At 40.8% G+C, this 17902-nt stretch overlaps 1 protein-coding gene across 23 annotated transcripts in view; it reads left to right on the forward strand.

The window, feature by feature from the left end:
- The window catches only part of fmnl2a (formin-like 2a), a 50382-nt gene that overhangs the window by 11415 nt on the left and 21065 nt on the right, over nucleotides 1–17902 (forward strand). For all 23 annotated transcript variants that reach the window (XM_039817496.1, XM_039817509.1, XM_039817503.1 and 20 more), the window contains exons 2-4: nucleotides 8034–8117; nucleotides 12378–12458; nucleotides 16240–16316. In XM_039817496.1, the coding sequence (XP_039673430.1) occupies nucleotides 8034–8117; nucleotides 12378–12458; nucleotides 16240–16316 (242 nt within the window). The remainder of the gene's footprint in view (nucleotides 1–8033; nucleotides 8118–12377; nucleotides 12459–16239; nucleotides 16317–17902) is intronic.

Raw genomic sequence — 17902 nt, forward strand, 5'->3', positions numbered from 1 at the left:
GATATCTTTCACCAAGAATAGATCTGTTGATGAGCTCCTGTTAGTGGATGTATGGTTAGCAGAAGAACAGTAAGATTACTCCGTCCTCCCACTCAGATAAATTAATGGAATTTCATTGGAATGTGCTCGTATAGGGGGGAAAGACGATAGGCCAGGCTCAAACATTTGAACTCCCCATTTGGTCGAGTAGCATTCCAGTGAACAGCTTTACAAACATAAACACTATTGTCCCGATGGAGGGGGCTGCTGAGCCGGAGCAGGGGGTCCTGCGGATTACAAAGCTAATCTGAGGACAGACAGGGGACACCTGTGCCCTAAAAGAACGCCAAGGATTACAGATCCACGCTGCGCTAATGAGGGGAGGACAGCTCGGTTTGGATAGCACATGCCTCAGGGCCGCCCTACTCCTCTTTCCCTTATGTAGGTATCATCGCTCACTACCTCCACCTTGAAAATGATTTTGATTCTTATATATCTGCGCTGCAGGGCTCCTCCACTTCCCGCCAGGGTAAACGAGAAGAGAAATAACTGAAATGTATGTAATGCAGTTGTGCAGTCTGTCACGTATTGGTACACCTGTGTTTTAAAACTCAGAGTAGCCTGCAGCGCTAACTTTATAACTATGTAAATGCCTTTCAAAACATACACCCCGGTGACTGATGAAGTAAGCATTGGGAGAGAACAGTACAGCATCCATCCAGTCATTTCCGCAGTATTGAGCAATATGAAAGTATTTGTTATGACTACTCATCAATAACTGATGCAGTCAGAGGTTTTCTTGTTGTGGCATGTAGTGCAGTGTCTGTAATGCTCATTTAAAAAGACAGCAAGGGGTTTTTAAGAACTAATAAATCAGAGGTTGGAATATTGGTTTGAATTATGCAAACTGGGTGTTTCAACAGGAAGAGATGCGATCTGTTGAGGCCATTAGTTTGATTTTGCCTTGTGTCTTATTGCATATAGCTGAGAAAACGGTTTTGATGATTTGGATCAAATATTGCTAGTTCTACTGGCTTTGTCTCAAAGACTGGAGTTCTTCTGGTTGTGGTGCATTAGCGGGGGAAAGGTAGAGCTGGAAGAAAGAGGAGAGCTTGGGCGTGTCTTATTGCAGCCCAACTCCCCAAGGCCAAATCAATCCTTGCTCTAAAAGATATCTGAGAGGTGCCTGAGAGGCACTTCACTGCACACTTTTGTCTGTTTCTGTCTCTTGTTAATGTGTATACTATTTGCATTAGAGAAAGTTAACACAGTGAAGCATGGGCCTGTTTAGGGAGCCAATTGACTTGACTCATCACTTTCACCTCCATTTTTTTGAGTTTGCTTTATATGTTAAAAAAACAAGCAAAACAAATTCTTTCTGCATTTTTATTTTCCTCTTCTGTTGAGTGCACTCAAATCAAAATTGCTTTTATGTTCAAGAGCTTTTACAGACAACTTTCCTCAAGAGCGAAGTAATGATGTGAAAGCCATCATGTGGAACAATTGTAACAGTCCACTTTGTCTATTGTACCACAGTTTTATTCCTGTTGGTAAAGTACTTTACACATATGTTAAACATGTTCGGTATGGTCTTCTGATGAATTTCCTTACAACAAGTGTACACACTGTCTGCAAAACATGAAAAGGATAACCCCAAAGATCATCCTGTTTGCAAACCTATACTTGTAGAATATTCCATTTGAGACTCGCCGCCATTCAAATGGATAGCTTCTCGGATTTGTTAACATAGTCTTGATCTTTTCACGGCAATAGGAACTAAAGCCGGCCCTTGATGTGGGCTGTGTGTTTGCTTTTGTAGCCAGCTGTGCTGTGAAGGCCGTGGCTCTGCAGACCTCCTGGAAGATAGTGGGTGCTTGGTGGGCTTTGAGCCAGCTGCCTATTTTTACTCTTTTTATGACTCAAGTTGCTTAATGATAGGATACATGGGCACTAATAAGTTCTGCCCCTTTTTCTAAACCTTGTGGCCTGATGCGAGTTTAACATTGACCTTTGTGACATCAGTAGCAGCTGTTAAAGTTGAGCTTCTGATTGTCAAACGTTTTGGACTGGATCCAGTGTTTCATAGCTGCACCATGGTGTGGTGAGAGCTGATCACAGGCGTTTGCAGCCTCATCGCAGAGGATGACCACTCTGACCCGGGATCTTGTCAACCTGCCAAACCTTAAAGCGTAACTATGGCCAAAATGCAACCTAGGGTCTTTTTGTGAATGTAACTGAGTCAAACTTTTGTTTAAAATCATATTTAGGATGGAAGCGCCACTTTTAAGATTAACCGTATTTTCGTTTTTCGGTCAAATGGCCTTTTGAATGGGAGTGATAGGGGCACTTTTATGCTAGCCTCAAAATAGCTATTTTCAAAACACTAAGAAGGCTCAACACAACATGAAACTATGCTCCCAAGTATCACCAGGGGCTCTACACCTTAACGCAAGGATTGACAACATTGTTTGTGAACCCAGAGTTTACTAAAAAGAGAGGTTTTGAACAACTCACAGTAGCTCTTGTTGTTTCTGGCCGCAGCCATTTTATCAGTCAAAAACAATCAATTTCCGAATGCAACGTAACAGGGAGGAGAGTAAAGACGGAAAGCTCCTAAAGCTTAGTTCCATATAAATGCACGGATAAGTCGTTGTTTTGTCGTTATTGAAAAACAATATTGACCTTGTAGTTGAAAAAGGAGCCTCATATGGAGTCTGTTCATTCGCATTCGCATATCGACTCGTTTTGACTGCCGAGGTGGTAGCGGCGATGAGTTGCTCAAAAACTTTCTTTTTAGTAAATCTGTGTACACAAAGAATGTTGTCAATGCTTGCGTTAAGGTGTAGAGCTCCTGGTGATACTTGAAGCAAAGTTTCATGTTGTGTCGAGTCTTGTTAGTATTTCGAAAATGGCTATTTTGAGTGCCCCTAGCTCTCCCATTGAAAAGGCCATTTGACCCAAAAACGAGAATACGATGAATCTTAAAAGTGGCGATTCGGTGCTAAATATGCTTTTAAACTAAAGTTTGACTCACGTACATTCACAAAAATACCCTAGGATGCATTTTGGCGAGAGTTACACTTTAACAGTCCACACTGTTGTCCAGGCTGTGTTATTGCAATAAACCATTATGTTCTTTTTCAGCTCCTGTGTAACCTAAGAATCATGTTTTTGAGTAGTGTGTAACAGTTTATTGTAGTTTACGTCCAAGGAAACGTCACTGTGTGTAACTGGGCAGAGAGGCAGTTTGTGTTAAAGGATTTACTGCTGTTCAGGCTTTTGGTTTGATTGCCTTTTATTTGCGTCAAGACACATAGTATACTGTACATACAATTGTTAGCCTAACTGTAGCATGAGTGGTGCTTTTTGGATAATTGTTTGTGACTGACCTTACATCATGTCAGTGAGCATAGTGCATTAAATGCTGAGTCTCATCCTGTCTTTTCTTAATGCATAATTTTGCCAAGATTAGGGGTGGGGGAAAAAATCGATACAGCATAGTATCGCAATATTTTCCGTGGCAATACTGTATCGATACGCAGACGGCAAGTATCGATCTTTTATTATATATGTGTTGGTCAGTTTGTCTGCTTGACAATACCATTTTGCAGCAATAAAATTGAAGTGAGATGAACAAACACAGAAATGTATCTTTTTAGAAAAACAGATGTTGACAAAGTTTTCTTTTGGGGACATAATTTGAAATTGGGAAAAATTTGAAGTTGGATAAAAGGTAATAAATTACAATATATCGCAGAATATTGCAATATCTTTAAAATCGCAATAATATTGTATTGTGACATAAGTATCGCAATGATATCGTATCGTGAGGCATCTGGTGATTCCCACCCCTAGCCAAGATATATGTGGAACACAGAAATGGCACACACACACACACACACACACACACACACACACACACACACACACACACACACACACACACACACACACACACACACACACACACACACACACACACACACACACACACACACACACACCACATGCCTGGTGCATTGTTTGCAGTAATAATGAATATGGCGTTTGATCCAAAAGGTTAAGGTTTATTATCCATGCCATTTTAGGATATACAGCACTTTCTTTGGCTTGGTGTCTTTGTAATTAGTTGTGTTGCTCTCCTTTACTCAGCAGGACTTTTGCACACTGTAACCAAAAAGGCTAGAAATACTGTGGCAAACTGGCAAAAGGAATAATGTATTATTTATTTCTGATAGAATACTACACCATTAAACCGATAAACATTGTTGATTTTTAGTATACATGTACTTAAGTGTTAGTAAGCAATTTATGTGCACTTTGCTTAAGATATGGCTTTCTATAAATGTTAGTTTTGCATTGTTTTGTAAGATGGCATGCATTGTAGAGAGCCCCAAAACTCTAGCCTGGAGTGGTTTAGAGTCTGACATAGGATTTGTGTTTAAGCTAAAACTCACAGCTTTAGCTTTTCCCAGGAGTTTCAAAGTAAATGCACTCACCAGCAGTACAGATGTGGGACAGCTGCTCTGGAGATGAAATGTCAGATTGGCAGCGTGAAGAGAGGCTAGAGATGTTGAAGCACTGAAACCCCACATTTCAATGAAAGAGGGTCGGTCATCCTGCACACAGTAAATTCCATGATTTCCCCGTTGTCATCTTCATTTTGTTGCTGTCTGAAGAGAGTTTCTTATACTTTATCATAGTTCATATCAAATCTGCTTGTTTTCCCGACTGACACTGATACTTGCTGTGGTCGAACAAAGTGATAATTTAGGATTTTGCACAATTCGTCCATGCGTAAAATTTAGGTGCGTGTATATTTGCCAGGATGGTCTGCCATCAGGTGTTCGTGAAAAGCTGCCACACCCGCCTCAACATCACCCCATTAATACCAGGATCATACTGTACACACATACAGACACACAGTAATAGTGTGGTTGTAGACTTAGGGCAACCTGACCCCAGCGAGCTGAGTGCCTGTCACAGCTCATTAGCATTTGGATGAAATGAAGAGAAGTGGTTCTTTGCTTTAGTTGGAGCCACACCAAGCAGGAAGCCTACAGCGACTCAGCAAACCACCCACCCAGTCTGCAGGAGCACAGCACCTATATCCAGCACCTACACCATTTCCACAAACCTAAACACTTCTCCAATATCCAGACATAACAAGACAGAAGTCTAGAAATAACTTAATGATTTACTCTCCTTTTTAATTTGAGCTTGCTTTCCACAAAATGCAACTGCCTGTTTTTACTTTTCTGTGTAATATAGGAGACTGTTATTGGCTTTTTGTCATTTTATGGGACGGTCTAGTCAGGTGTCAAATTGTATTTTAACGTGTTCAGGGAAAGAAAGTGGGTACAAACTATAGTCATCTGGTTAGCGGCCAGACTGAGTCAATGGAGCCTCTCCGTCTCCCAACTCCCTGCAGCCAGCACAGCAGCAATCAGCCGGCTGGCAGCATCTGCTGAATACTAATGTAATTTCCTGCTTGCTCTCATGGAGGAGACTGGACGGGCAACACCCTGTGTTTGTACCCAATAAAACATCTTAAGGCATTAATAAATATTGAAAGCAAATTGTGCTCTTATGTTGGGATTTCAATTAAATTTGCAGGTTTATTGGCACACCTGTGGAGGAAATCTATTGAGCTTCATCAGTGACTATTTAGAAAAGCAAACATGCCATAGTTAAAGACGGAACGTAATATAATGAACATTTTGACTATCAGTTAGCATAAAAGTCTATAAACTGCTTAACTCTAAATCGTTTGGCTTCTCTTTTTCTGTTATCAGTTAAGTCATTTGTATAAATCTGTTGTTGTTTGTCTTTACATTAGTCTTCCTCTCATTAGTAAGATAAAACGATGTGTACAAGTTCTGTACTTGCCCTCCCGAGCAGCTCTCTCTGCATTGATTTTCTTGTACAAATGCAGTCTTTTAAAAAAATTAAAATGGATGATTGTATAGATCAATAGCCGAGCCATACTATAATAACAACAATATGAAAAATGAAAATAGTTTTTAAACTCCAAAGCATATTTGGGATCAGACCACTCGATCAGTGTCAGACTCTATCCTGGTATTACTCGCTCATGGAAATAGGCTGGCTCCCAATATATTGCTCTCCCCCTCCGAGCTCTGCTGGGAAATCCAGTGGAGGAAAAGTGGAGGCTGAGCGCTGAACACACACTTATAGATGATCCAGCCCATCGATGTGGAGAGGAAAAGAACCCCAAGCTGAGTGGTGCCTGATGGCCACATTTCCCCCCTTTTTTCAACCCTTAGCAGTGGAAACATTCTCACTGAAACACGTGTAATGTCTTTTCTGAAAACTGCAGATGAAGGAGGTAGATGAAATACGTCGTTCGCAGCCTTGACTTGACAGCTTTTGGCTGCAAAGGCTCTTAGAGGAGCACACGCCTATACGATATATATATATATATATATATATATATATATATATATATATATATATATATATATATATATATATATATATATATATATATACATTTTTTATTTTTTATTTTAATAAATAAAAATAAAAAAATTTCTCTCTGGATTTTTTTTGGTCCGTAAGAGAACAGTTTATTGGCGAACCAATCTCCAGCTGGGCCACACGTTTTATTTCCATTTTCTTGCTGACGTATTTGCATGTTCTGTGCTCTCCATACTGTAGGTGGTACGATTTAAGTGCTGGTTAATTGTTTCAACCTTTTTTTTAACTCGCATGAGGGTGGGGTGAGTCATACAGGATAAAGAAAGGAATTGTGTAACACTTTTGGGATGATTGTGGCTTATTTTCAGACACATGGGTCAGATTAGATTTGTCCTGAACCCCACACAATTCTCAGGAAATCACTCTGAACTACATGCAATAGGAATATAGTAGTTAATGCAATTAGGGGAATGAGAAAAGGAAGAAAAAGTACAGCACTGACAAACCTCTGACTAGTTTATCACTTTCACTTACTTGCTCACACTCTTATTCACTCTCCATGCACTCTCTTAGGATGTCTGGTCAATTGATGGGCGTTAAGCGGCTGCTGGATTTGTTTGATGCAGTATGTCAGGGTCAAGCTCGGTCGCCTGGTTGTCAAATTTAAAGCGTTGACTGAGACAGAAGAGCTTAGATGTCTCCTCTCTGCCTCTGTGTCACAACCCAACTCATAGGAGAGACCTCCTTTTCCCAGCTGTGTTGTAAGATTTCCTCTGTCTGCAGTTATTTTGGGATTGTCTCATTAGTGGCTTTCAGTTTGCCTTATATTTGGTAACTGCGTTGTAGGAAATGGAAAATATTTAGGTAAGATGTTTTAGCCAGGAGTAGTTGTAGGTTTCAATCACGGACTGTCGGGAAATGAACACAAGAAGTCTGAAAGGGATAGAAAGCAGCTGGGTTTAGTCTTGTTTCTTGATTACCCCAGCCAAGGATGAGGTTAGAGCATATGTTGGTTACTTTGTGATCAACATACATTAACTTGAAAACTAATGGACAGTTTGGCAGAATGAGATTTGCTTTGTAAATTCTTGTTCCAGAGAGGAAGAAATTAATTAAATTAATTTAGGTGACCGTGTGACCTTTCCCTAGCATCACCATCACACCACACTTTGGCTAATATTTAAGTCTTTTTTCATCTACTTATTACAATGTTGAGTGGGAAGATAATGACCAAAGTAGAGGGACTGAAAACAATGACTTGCAGACCTGCATCAGTTTAGGCTCTTAAGTGCCATTGCTTGGTTCTCAAACTGTAAAATATGGCTGCTTGAATGTGGTAAATAACCAGATATTGTGAGTGTAAATTGTGTGTAATGCTCCTGAAAAAATGTGAAAGTTCATCTCTCTTTACACCGGGTAACAAAGCATGGAAAAAAAAAAACATGCATCTCACGAATAATGACAACAGACAATTATCTCGCATACCTTTCCCTCCTGTGTATGAGCTCCATTGTTTATATTTAATCTGAGTTGTCATTTTTTACCAGACTCATGTGACTGATGCTGTTTCATTACCCACATCCAATTAACTCTGACCTTTCTCTCTCTTTCAGAACTCGATGAATCTTCCTCCAGACAAAGCGCGACTGTTGCGGCAGTATGACAACGAGAAGAAGTGGGAACTCATCTGTGATCAGGTGGGCATCAGTCACTTGTCTGTATGATTATGGTGCCATGTAGTGCTGTAAAAGTCACACTTAATGCACCATGGCTGCATAATTACCATACTCGGGAGAAGAATTATTGAAATTATTTAGCTGAGGTACAGGAGTTATTTCACTCATCAACTAATCAATCAGCCTTCGATACAATTAAACAAAACTATCCTGTATGTACCATCTCGCCTATCTACTGAATATGTAATCCTGGAGAAGGTCTGTCCCACTGTGTGTCGTGACCACAGCACTCATGCTCCATTGCATTGTCTTTATCCTTTACACACTGACCTGGCTGTCCTGGTCAAGTGGGTTAAGTGGCGCACATCAGTTAGCCAGTTAAAGATCTTAGTCGGTTATTGGCGTCAGCGCTGCGTGTAGGAAATAACAGAGGGTGCACGTTGTGCAGTGATCTATGGTCTGAGTGCTCCACTCAGCCTGCAACTCTCTTGCGAGAGAGTTTTTCTGCCTCTCTGAGCAGAGAATAAAAACAGAGACAATATCAAAACCACCACCCACTCAAACTGTATTGATAGCCACTGACCCTGAAGGGAACAGTGCCAAAGAGAGCCCACCAGGCTGCTGACCGGCAGTCACAGATCCTCTTTCATTTCGGAGTGGACTCTATGTTCCCCTGTCAGACCTGAAGCGATAATAGTTGGTTTCCCTTTTATTGCCAGTAAAGCAGTTCCCAAAAACATTTCCCAGTGATTTTGATGACAAGCATCTTGGTTTCTTGTTACTTTCTCACTTACTGAAAGAGAACAAAATGCAAATACCCTAAGTGTGTCCACGTGAATCACTGATATCCATGTTAAATGACCTGTATCTACTGTAGGTGTGAAGTTTCGTAACTACATAGCATTGTTAATCATTTGCTAGTCGATTTCCTATTGTTTTAACATTCAGACATACAGGAATATGCTGAACATCTATATTTCTCTCTTGTTTTCCCAACAAGCCTATTTCCACGACAGCACAGGGAGGAAAGTACTTTATTTGTCAAAGCTAATCTATTTGTGTAATCATGGCAATGATGGAGGGAGGCAGAGATGACAGGTACATCCCCTTTGAAAAACACAAGCGCAGCCAGAGGTTGAAATATTAAAACATTTTCGGGCAATTACAGGGATTTATGAAATATGAAGGATGCTCTTGATGTGAACACGAGGTTAAAACAAAGAAAGGGATTTGATGAAATCATCACTGTCATATCCTGAGACTTCTCAGAAAGTTTGTAATCCTTTGGCTTTTTCCAACCAACTCAAGTGTTTTCTACAGAACTTCATATTGATAGGTCTTTATGTGTACTCTAAAGCAGTGGTTCCCAACCTTTTTTCCTTGGCGCCCCCCCCTACTCATGTCTAAGAAAAGCTGTTTCTCTGCCATGTTTTGTTCATAAAATAGTGATGCCGTGGCAGCAGGAAAAACGAGGATACAACAAAATATATAGTTTTTATACAGACTTCTGTATACATTATATATTCTAGTGTATTATCATAATTTGTTTAACATGTGCAAATATTTTTTTTTTTTACCTCAACCTCAAACCAGATAAAGACTTGCGCCCCCCTGGGGGTGCCCGGACCCCAGGTTGGGAACCACTGCTCTAAAGCACCCTAAACATGTCTATACACAGCGAATGGCAAACAACTGCTTGTAAGCGGATTACCCCCTGCTGAGTCTCTGCGCAACTTCTCAGGTGCAGAGGGGGACGTGTACCTTACCTCTGAAATTGAATTCAAACCAGCTCCCCCAGACAAACTCTTTAACGGCCAAATAGCATGTTGGAATCCGTTTATGTCTTCCTAAAAAACAGACGTGTGTTCTCTATGATATAGTCTCTTGCTTCATGTATTTATATCCCTCCATTCCTCACATTTCTTTACATGCAACAGGATATGTACAGCACTTGTCAACAAATGAATTACTTTGCAGACTTGCAGATAATTCTTTAGCAAAGAAACGCTCAAATAGGGTTAAGCCGTCTGTCTGCGAGCTCTCTTTCCTGACGCCACTGTCGTCTTTCCTGTTTTTGTGAGACAGACACACTGGCGGTGATGAATGTGATGTTGCTGATAATGCAGCATAGCCCAGAGATTTAATCTGATCTCAGTATCTGTATACAGAGAGCAGCACAATGATGTGAACACCTTTACGCTATGGAATCTAATACAAAAGCCTTGTAGTTAATTCTATCTTTTATGAATTTGTCTGTCAGAGAAAAGTTTTTTATTTTTAAGATGTATTTATGTGGTGCTGTTGTGCTGGACTTCTGTTAGTGGTCATTCCTTGTGTATATAGTATACAGAGGGAACACCTTACAAATACTGTACATTTCCTTTTTCTCAACTGGCAAACCCATACACCCTTTGGTGGCCATGGTCTTTAAATGACAAAAGGCCTTCTAAGAAATGAACATTTTTAACTCATGTAGAATGTAGACATTAATAGATTGTTGGAAAATGGTTGCACCAAACGATTATAAGTGTCATAGCACTTTTTTGTGTATAATTAGGATTGTCATTGGTAAAATATTTTTTTTCCAACAAATTGCACACATGTGCTCTGGGGGAAATTTTCACCCACCCCTGCAGAGATTCAGGGCTCAGTTTCCAGTTATGGCACACTGGGGTCTGTCCAAAATAGACGATGAAGTGAACAGAGACAAGGAACCAGAGCAGAATAGGACATCCCAGATTAGAAGAAGAAAGGAAAAAAACCTGCCAAATTGCCATGGTTGACTCTGTGCCTTTTGTTTGATGTCAGGTGATGATGAAGGTGGTCTTTGTTTCACATTAGGAGGTTCACCTCCACTATAAAACACTACGGGGAACTCTGTTATTTGAATCACCAAATAGAATTTTATATATTATTATTATATTTTTTTAATTAGAAAGTACGTATGCATTGAGTCAGAAAACCATAGAGCTAACTCCTGCTATGTTGATGTAAAAGCACTCCTTGAGTTTAATGAATGTGTGACTTCCTACTGTACTTAGATCCTTATAGATGTACATCTGAGATCATTGCATACTCTGGTATGCATTGAAAAATGGATGATATAACCGAGACAAACTTCAGTTGTTCTAGCTAATTGCTCAAGTCATAATATGTCTTAAGCGTCTTTGCCGACATGACACGAAGAATACATTTCCTCAATGGCATGCTCTCCAGTCTCACACTCTCTGGTGCAGTGTAGTGTGGTAAATCACTAAACCGAACCATTCATGCTGCTGTGGTGTGGCGCTCAGCCTGATCCAAATACTGTTTCCCGCTCAACTCACTGATTCAAATCCAGCATTAATCTCTTGTATTTATATTTAGAGCACAATCGTGAGGGGATTTGACCTAAAACCTGTTCCCGGCTGTGAAGTTAAGACATGTACGCACACAGCCACACACGTCTGGGGACAATCCCCAGGCAGGTTATGCTCTATAGGACATTAAAACTAACTAACTAACTAACTAACAGCAAGATCATTTATGACCGCATGGCTGAAAGACCTTAACAGTCACATCTGAGGGGTTCATCACTGTCTGTCAGCTACTCAAAACTGTTGATACAGAAATGAACATTTGAATTGAATATTTTACTGATAAAAGAATGGAAATAACAACGACAATTCATGTTGTTGTCTTGTGCCAAACCTCTCCTCTAACGAACATTACAGTTATAGTAACGTGTCCACACGAGTCATTCTTGCAGTGCAACACAGTTACCCTTGAATGGGCCCAGAAGTGAGTTTTCTAAAAATGCTTATCTCCAGTCCGATCTACCTCATACAGAGGCTTGTCATGTCCACCGTAGCAGACAGGAATCTTTTTTTGTTTTCTTAAAGTAAAGCGGGTTCCCATCTAGGATTCCCATCAATTAAAGGATGACTCATGATGACTGTAACTTGAAGCCTGTTCAGTTTCAATCTGATGGCTTAACAGTTTACCTTAAACTGGCAATGTGTTCAGACTTGTGAGGGTGGGATTTTTCTTTTTACGTTATGTGTGGCCACATTGAATGGACAAAATATCATAAAAAACTACAGAACTTCTTGAAATGAAAGCCAAATTCATAATAATGGTGTTAATTGAGAGTAATTTACATAATATATAATATTATTACTACTAATATTGTTTTCAAATGTTTAACTCCCTCTCTCTGTGTCATTCTCGTCTTTCTCTCATCTTGTTTTCCTTTTGCTCATCTCGCTCTTTTGTTGTTGTTTTTTTGTTTTTTTTTGACAGGAGCGATTCCAAGTGAAAAACCCGCCTCACACGTACCTCCAAAAGCTGAGGAGTTATCTAGACCCAGCAGTCACACGGAAGGTGAGTGCCCTCGCTAACATGCTATCCTGTTCCACTGCCGCAGCTTTTCCTTCCCCTCTGACCCTCTATCTCTTGTCCAGGATGTCCTTACAGCTGAGGAAAGATTTCATGCATTGCTTCTGGAGCAGACAGGACAGCTTGGGAACTTAAGTTAACAGTCAACAGTGTGACTTAGTGAGAAAGGAGACAGTTGTTTATGTGGAACGCCCAGGTTTGAGAAACCTCTGCCCAGCTGAAGTGTCATTAAGCTAGACACTGAATCCTTACCAGTCCCCTGTGGCGCTGTTCTGTGGCTGACAGCATGCTCTGACCTCTCTGAGGAAGAGCCACGGGGAAAAAACACAATAAGAGTTACCCCAAGGCAGAGAAGAGAATAATAGTATTGACAGTCAAAGAATGGGATATAGTTTGCTAATTGCTGCATTGACTTTTCTTTGCAGCCTGGCAAGAGCTAACAGGAGATATCAGAAGTGTCTTAGCTACATGATAAATATGGCCTTATGTCATCTGTTTCCTTGGCTGCTTGAAAGGGAGCAGAAGGGAGTAAGAGGAGGGGCTCCATGAAACAATCAGCCAGTTCCCAGGCTTTGCCAAAATTAATTATATATATATATATATATATATATATATATATATATATATATATTTATATTTACCCCTACCCCTGGACAAAACCAACTGTTTACTCCTGTTTTCAGTCTTGCTAAGCTAACCATCTCATGATTGTGGTTTCATATTGAGTGGTAATCAATCTTCTCAACTAACTTTTGGAAAAAAACAAATAAGCACATTTTCCACAACATCAAACTCTTCCTCAAAGGAGATGGTGACCATGTTTAAAACTCTCTGGGTGTAAACACTTAACATAGTCATGGCTGAAGGATTTCAGACCGACTAGATAACATTTACTAATGTTTGTTTGTCTACCCTCTCTCTTTTTGATTAAACTCATCTGTGGCTGCATGACTAACTGTTGTTTGGTCTGTGTTAAACTACTCTAGATGGGGAAACTTTGAGAGACATGCCCAAGCATCTTTTTGTTTATTTATCATCTTGTTTTTAATGTTTATTCTCATGGGCTGAGACACGTGGGATTTTGGCCTATTCCTCACATTAATCAAAGACGTGAAGCAGACAAGGAAACAGGAATTGCATGAGAGTAAAGTGAGAAGGGCAATGGAGAGGGAGGGAAAGATGAAGACTGAATAATGGAGAGAAGATAGAGGGGGAGAAAGAGATGGACAGAGAACGAGAGAGAGACCAACTCAAGAGAGCACGGAGGAAAAGAGTTATGGGCTTCTTTCTACATTCCTGCTCCATCCCCCTTTTCTTCAACCTCACAACAATTGCCACTTTGTGCCACTGTGAGAGAGCTGGAGGTCATTGCCTTTGCTTTCCATAGGCAGGCTCCGGTGCATTCCTCTGGGCAGCTCCCAGCCAATAGGCAGCCAAGGAGGAAGAGCTCCAGTCCAACTAGTCCCCAAGAATGTATCTGCCATTGATTTGTTTCCAGGATGACCCCTCCTGAGATCACACTCCCCAAAAATCTCCCCGTCCACACTCTTGGTGCTGTCTTTCTGCTCTCACTTTCCCCTTTCATTGCTCCTTCCCTGTCTCTTCTTCTTCTTCTTCTTTCTTCTTCTTCTTCTTCTTCTTCTTCTTCTTCTTCTTCTTCTTCTTCTTCTTCTTCTTCTTCTTCTTCTTCTTTCTGTCTGCCGTCTTCACCCTCTTCCCCCACTGTCTGCTCCTCTCTCTCTTCCTGCTCTCTCTGTGTTGCAGCTGGTAGTACTTAAGTGTGGACTGTAGGGTGTTTGGTGGGAGAAGAAGAAGGAGGGGGTGGCCTCTGGGAGCCTGCGCAGTACCCCTAAAAATGCTCTGCTTTCCACACAAACACACAAAGGGCTCCTCCCTAATAAAAACACTCTGTTTCTCATCTCCTCATGTGCCAAACACACCGCCCGAGCCCAAAGACACAGACTAGAGAGAGAGAGACCCTAGCTATGGGAACAGCTCTCTTCTCGGTGGATGTTAATAATAGGTTAACACAGGGCTGAGCTCTGTTTCCTCCCTGATACAAACGCATCATGGAAAGTGACCAGGCCCTCCAACTCTGGGTGGATACTGGGTTCTCTTCTCTTCTCTTCTCTTCTCTTCTCTTCTCTTCTCTTCTCTTCTCTTCTCTTCTCTTCTCTTCTCTTCTCTTCTCTTCCTTTCTCTTCTCTTCTCTTCTCTTCTACTTTGACCAAAATCAAAAACCTTGCTAATATTAATGGAAATGTTTGACAGGGAGGTCGTGATTAGAGCTGCAGTTTGCAATTAGATCTGACAATTATTTGTCAAATTAATCGCTTGGTCTATTAAATGTCAGTTGTTTTGTCAGTACAAAAGTACAAAACTCATAACCTATTCCTGACTAGGAATAAATTAGTTCATCGAATTATTTGAATACTTTTTAGTTTATCAATTAATTGATTAATCGACTCATCGTTTCAGCTTTATTATTTCAAATTTAAAAATGTTTTGATAATCCTGGGACTGTATAATGTTTTACACTGTAAAAGACAGTTAAACATTTCAATAAATAAAATAATAAATGATGAATAAATAACTCTTCTCTTTATTGTTATATTTACCCATAAAAAAAATATATGACCGTTGATTTGTTTAATTGGCATGGGAATAGAAGTTGTTAAAACAAAATTTATATGAAAACTGGAAGGGTACTAGGAGAGAGCAGACCTCCGCCATCTCACACAATGTTAATGCAGTGTGACTCTTAGTCTGGCACTCATTTTTCCGATTATTCCGACACCACATGAATGCATCACAAACGCCATATCTCGCAATGTTAACGAAAGTGTATCCGCCCTGTGATTCTGATCCACTCCAAAATGTAATGGGTTCTTCCTTCGACCATGCTACACCCTTCCACAAAGGTGCATGAAAATCAGGCCAGTATTATTTCCATGATCCTGCTGATATTCAAACAAACCAACAAACACACAGACAAACAGAACTGAAAACTGGCGGAGGTGTAATAACTCTCCTCTCTGATACAACAGTTTCACTCCCTATCATCAGGGATGGCCCCCTCCTGTTTGATCACCACCGGCCATTCACTTTGCTTGTCTCGTTGCTGCGGTTGTGTAACAGCCTGAAGGGCCTTTGTTGGGTCTTGCAGATCACCTCTTATCAGAGGCTGAAATCAAAGAGGAGCCCCCTCATGTTCTCTGTTCTGTTGTTTCTATTTAATTTACTGGCAGATCATACCTTCAATGCAAGTCGCTCACACACTTAAACTCTTATAGCGGTAACCACAGTAACCGAACAGAGAATGTGTGTGTTTGTGTAACTGCTGCGTGTGCTGGTAGGGCTTGTGAGGTAACCAATTAGGTTACTTGATTATATCACGTGCAGGGGGGATTACTGCTATATAAAGAACCAATGTGAGCAAACAAGATAACTGGAACTACTCCACATTCACAGTTTCCAATGAGTCAGCTCGCCTTCTCTGCTAGCTTGTTGAATGGTTACTGGCAAGTTAAAGGCCCACTTCAAAATCTTATGAAAACAACCCTCAAAACAACTTTTATTTCGTATATTAGTACACCGCTTGCCTGCGTTCACATTTTAAATGTCACTGTGGTCTATGTCTGTTTGTCTGACCTTTCAGTCAGAAAAAGTTTTCTCCAGCCAAAACATTGCTGCGCTACCACTTGATAATTTACAGTTCTGGTGGTACAATAAAATATTAACTCACCCCCCTTCTTTCCTTCCTCAGAAATTCAGACGGAGAGTTCAGGAGTCCACCCAAGTCCTGAGAGAACTGGAAATTTCGTTACGGACCAATCATATAGGGTAAGTCACTGCAGGATTGTGTGACGCTTGTGTAGTGTTGAATGTCCCAGACCTGATTATATTAGATACAGGGGGGAAAATTTGACATTCCAGACACCCGGAGACATAGATGTTGACACTAACCACCACCTTCCCCCATTCATCTCAGTGCTCCAGCCTAATATTACACAGAAAGCCATGTGGCGATGGAGACAAGATTAATCGATTGATTGTTTGGAGCAGCTGACACGTGAACAGCCTTTGGAAGGAAAACACATTTTTCTTCATTCTTACATCAGTGTTTCAGTCTGCCATCCTGAAGAGGCGTTCTTGTAGATGCTACTAATGAGAGAATGATATTGAGCGGATATTGATTCAGTGTTGTACAGTCATCGTAAAGGAAAGATCAATATCTCAATGAACTGCACACAATGTCTGTGTTTTGTCTGGCTATAGATCATAGGGCCTGTCTCTGTGATTAGAGACCCTGATAGTTAAAGACTGTGATGGATTACTCAGCATCACTAATTAGGCCTTAATGCATTCTGGGATCTGTAAGATCCAGGGGCCTCATTTATCCAGGCAAGCTTTAAAAAAAAAAAATACAGATACAGCATGGGGACAGATAGAAAATTATTAAATTTTATGTAATGAGGGCTAGCAGTTGGGAGGGATGTTGATGTGGGCAGTCACAGGAGACATGGAGACCCTGTCTTGGACCGGAAGAGGCAACCACAAGAGCGCTGATCCAGAGATACACACTTCAAACCAAAATAAACTTCAACCACAGCCAGAAATGAGGTCTGTCTGGCAAACCAGTTGAGGCATTTGTTTACATGGATTAATAGAGACCTTATGTTGGTAAACCAGATTACATAAATAATCTACCTAATCTAGATTAGACAAAGCATTACCATAATGGCAGAGGGACAGGGAGAGAGATTGAGAGTACGGTCGGGGAGGGGGATGGCGAGGGGGCAAGATGTCCCCCACTCAGACAGTGAATAATTACTGTTTCTTTTCAGAGGTGAAACAGAGAAATATATCTGTTGTGTAGGCTGTGTATAATGGATAGATTGTCCCTGTACAAGCACTGCTGATGGTAACCCCGGCTCCCTGCCTGCCTGCTCCTCACATGTTGCTCAGTGGTCAACAACATGTGGTGAATGGGAGGATTGTTAGTTAGTGTCCTGTGGTAATGATTACCATGTGGCCAGACAAGCCCTTTTTTGAAACACGACGGGCCCCACCAGGCACTGCTTTCCTGAACTCTCTCGTTAGCCTTACTCGCTCCCATATAGTTACACCACAGGGGAGCAAATAAAGAAGCAGCTATTGGACTTTTAAAGCAGTTTAGTCTTGCATCTTCATCAGCAGTACTGCTCAAAAGCCTGGCTGTGTGTCATTATGTTTATGCCGTGCACATTTTTCTAATAACTGAGTAATCAGGCCATGTGATTCAGCTCACACTGCTTATAAATATGGGAGAGCAGCACAGACCAAAGGTAGCAGGAGCTTTACCTGTGGAAAGCTTGGCTTTTCTGTGCAGAATAAAAAAAATGAAAGCATGCCAAATGCTGAAAGGGTGGCCCACTTAAGTGCCTGTA

Source organism: Perca fluviatilis, chromosome 12 (genome assembly GCF_010015445.1).
Source record: "Perca fluviatilis chromosome 12, GENO_Pfluv_1.0, whole genome shotgun sequence".
Taxonomy (NCBI): domain Eukaryota; kingdom Metazoa; phylum Chordata; class Actinopteri; order Perciformes; family Percidae; genus Perca; species Perca fluviatilis.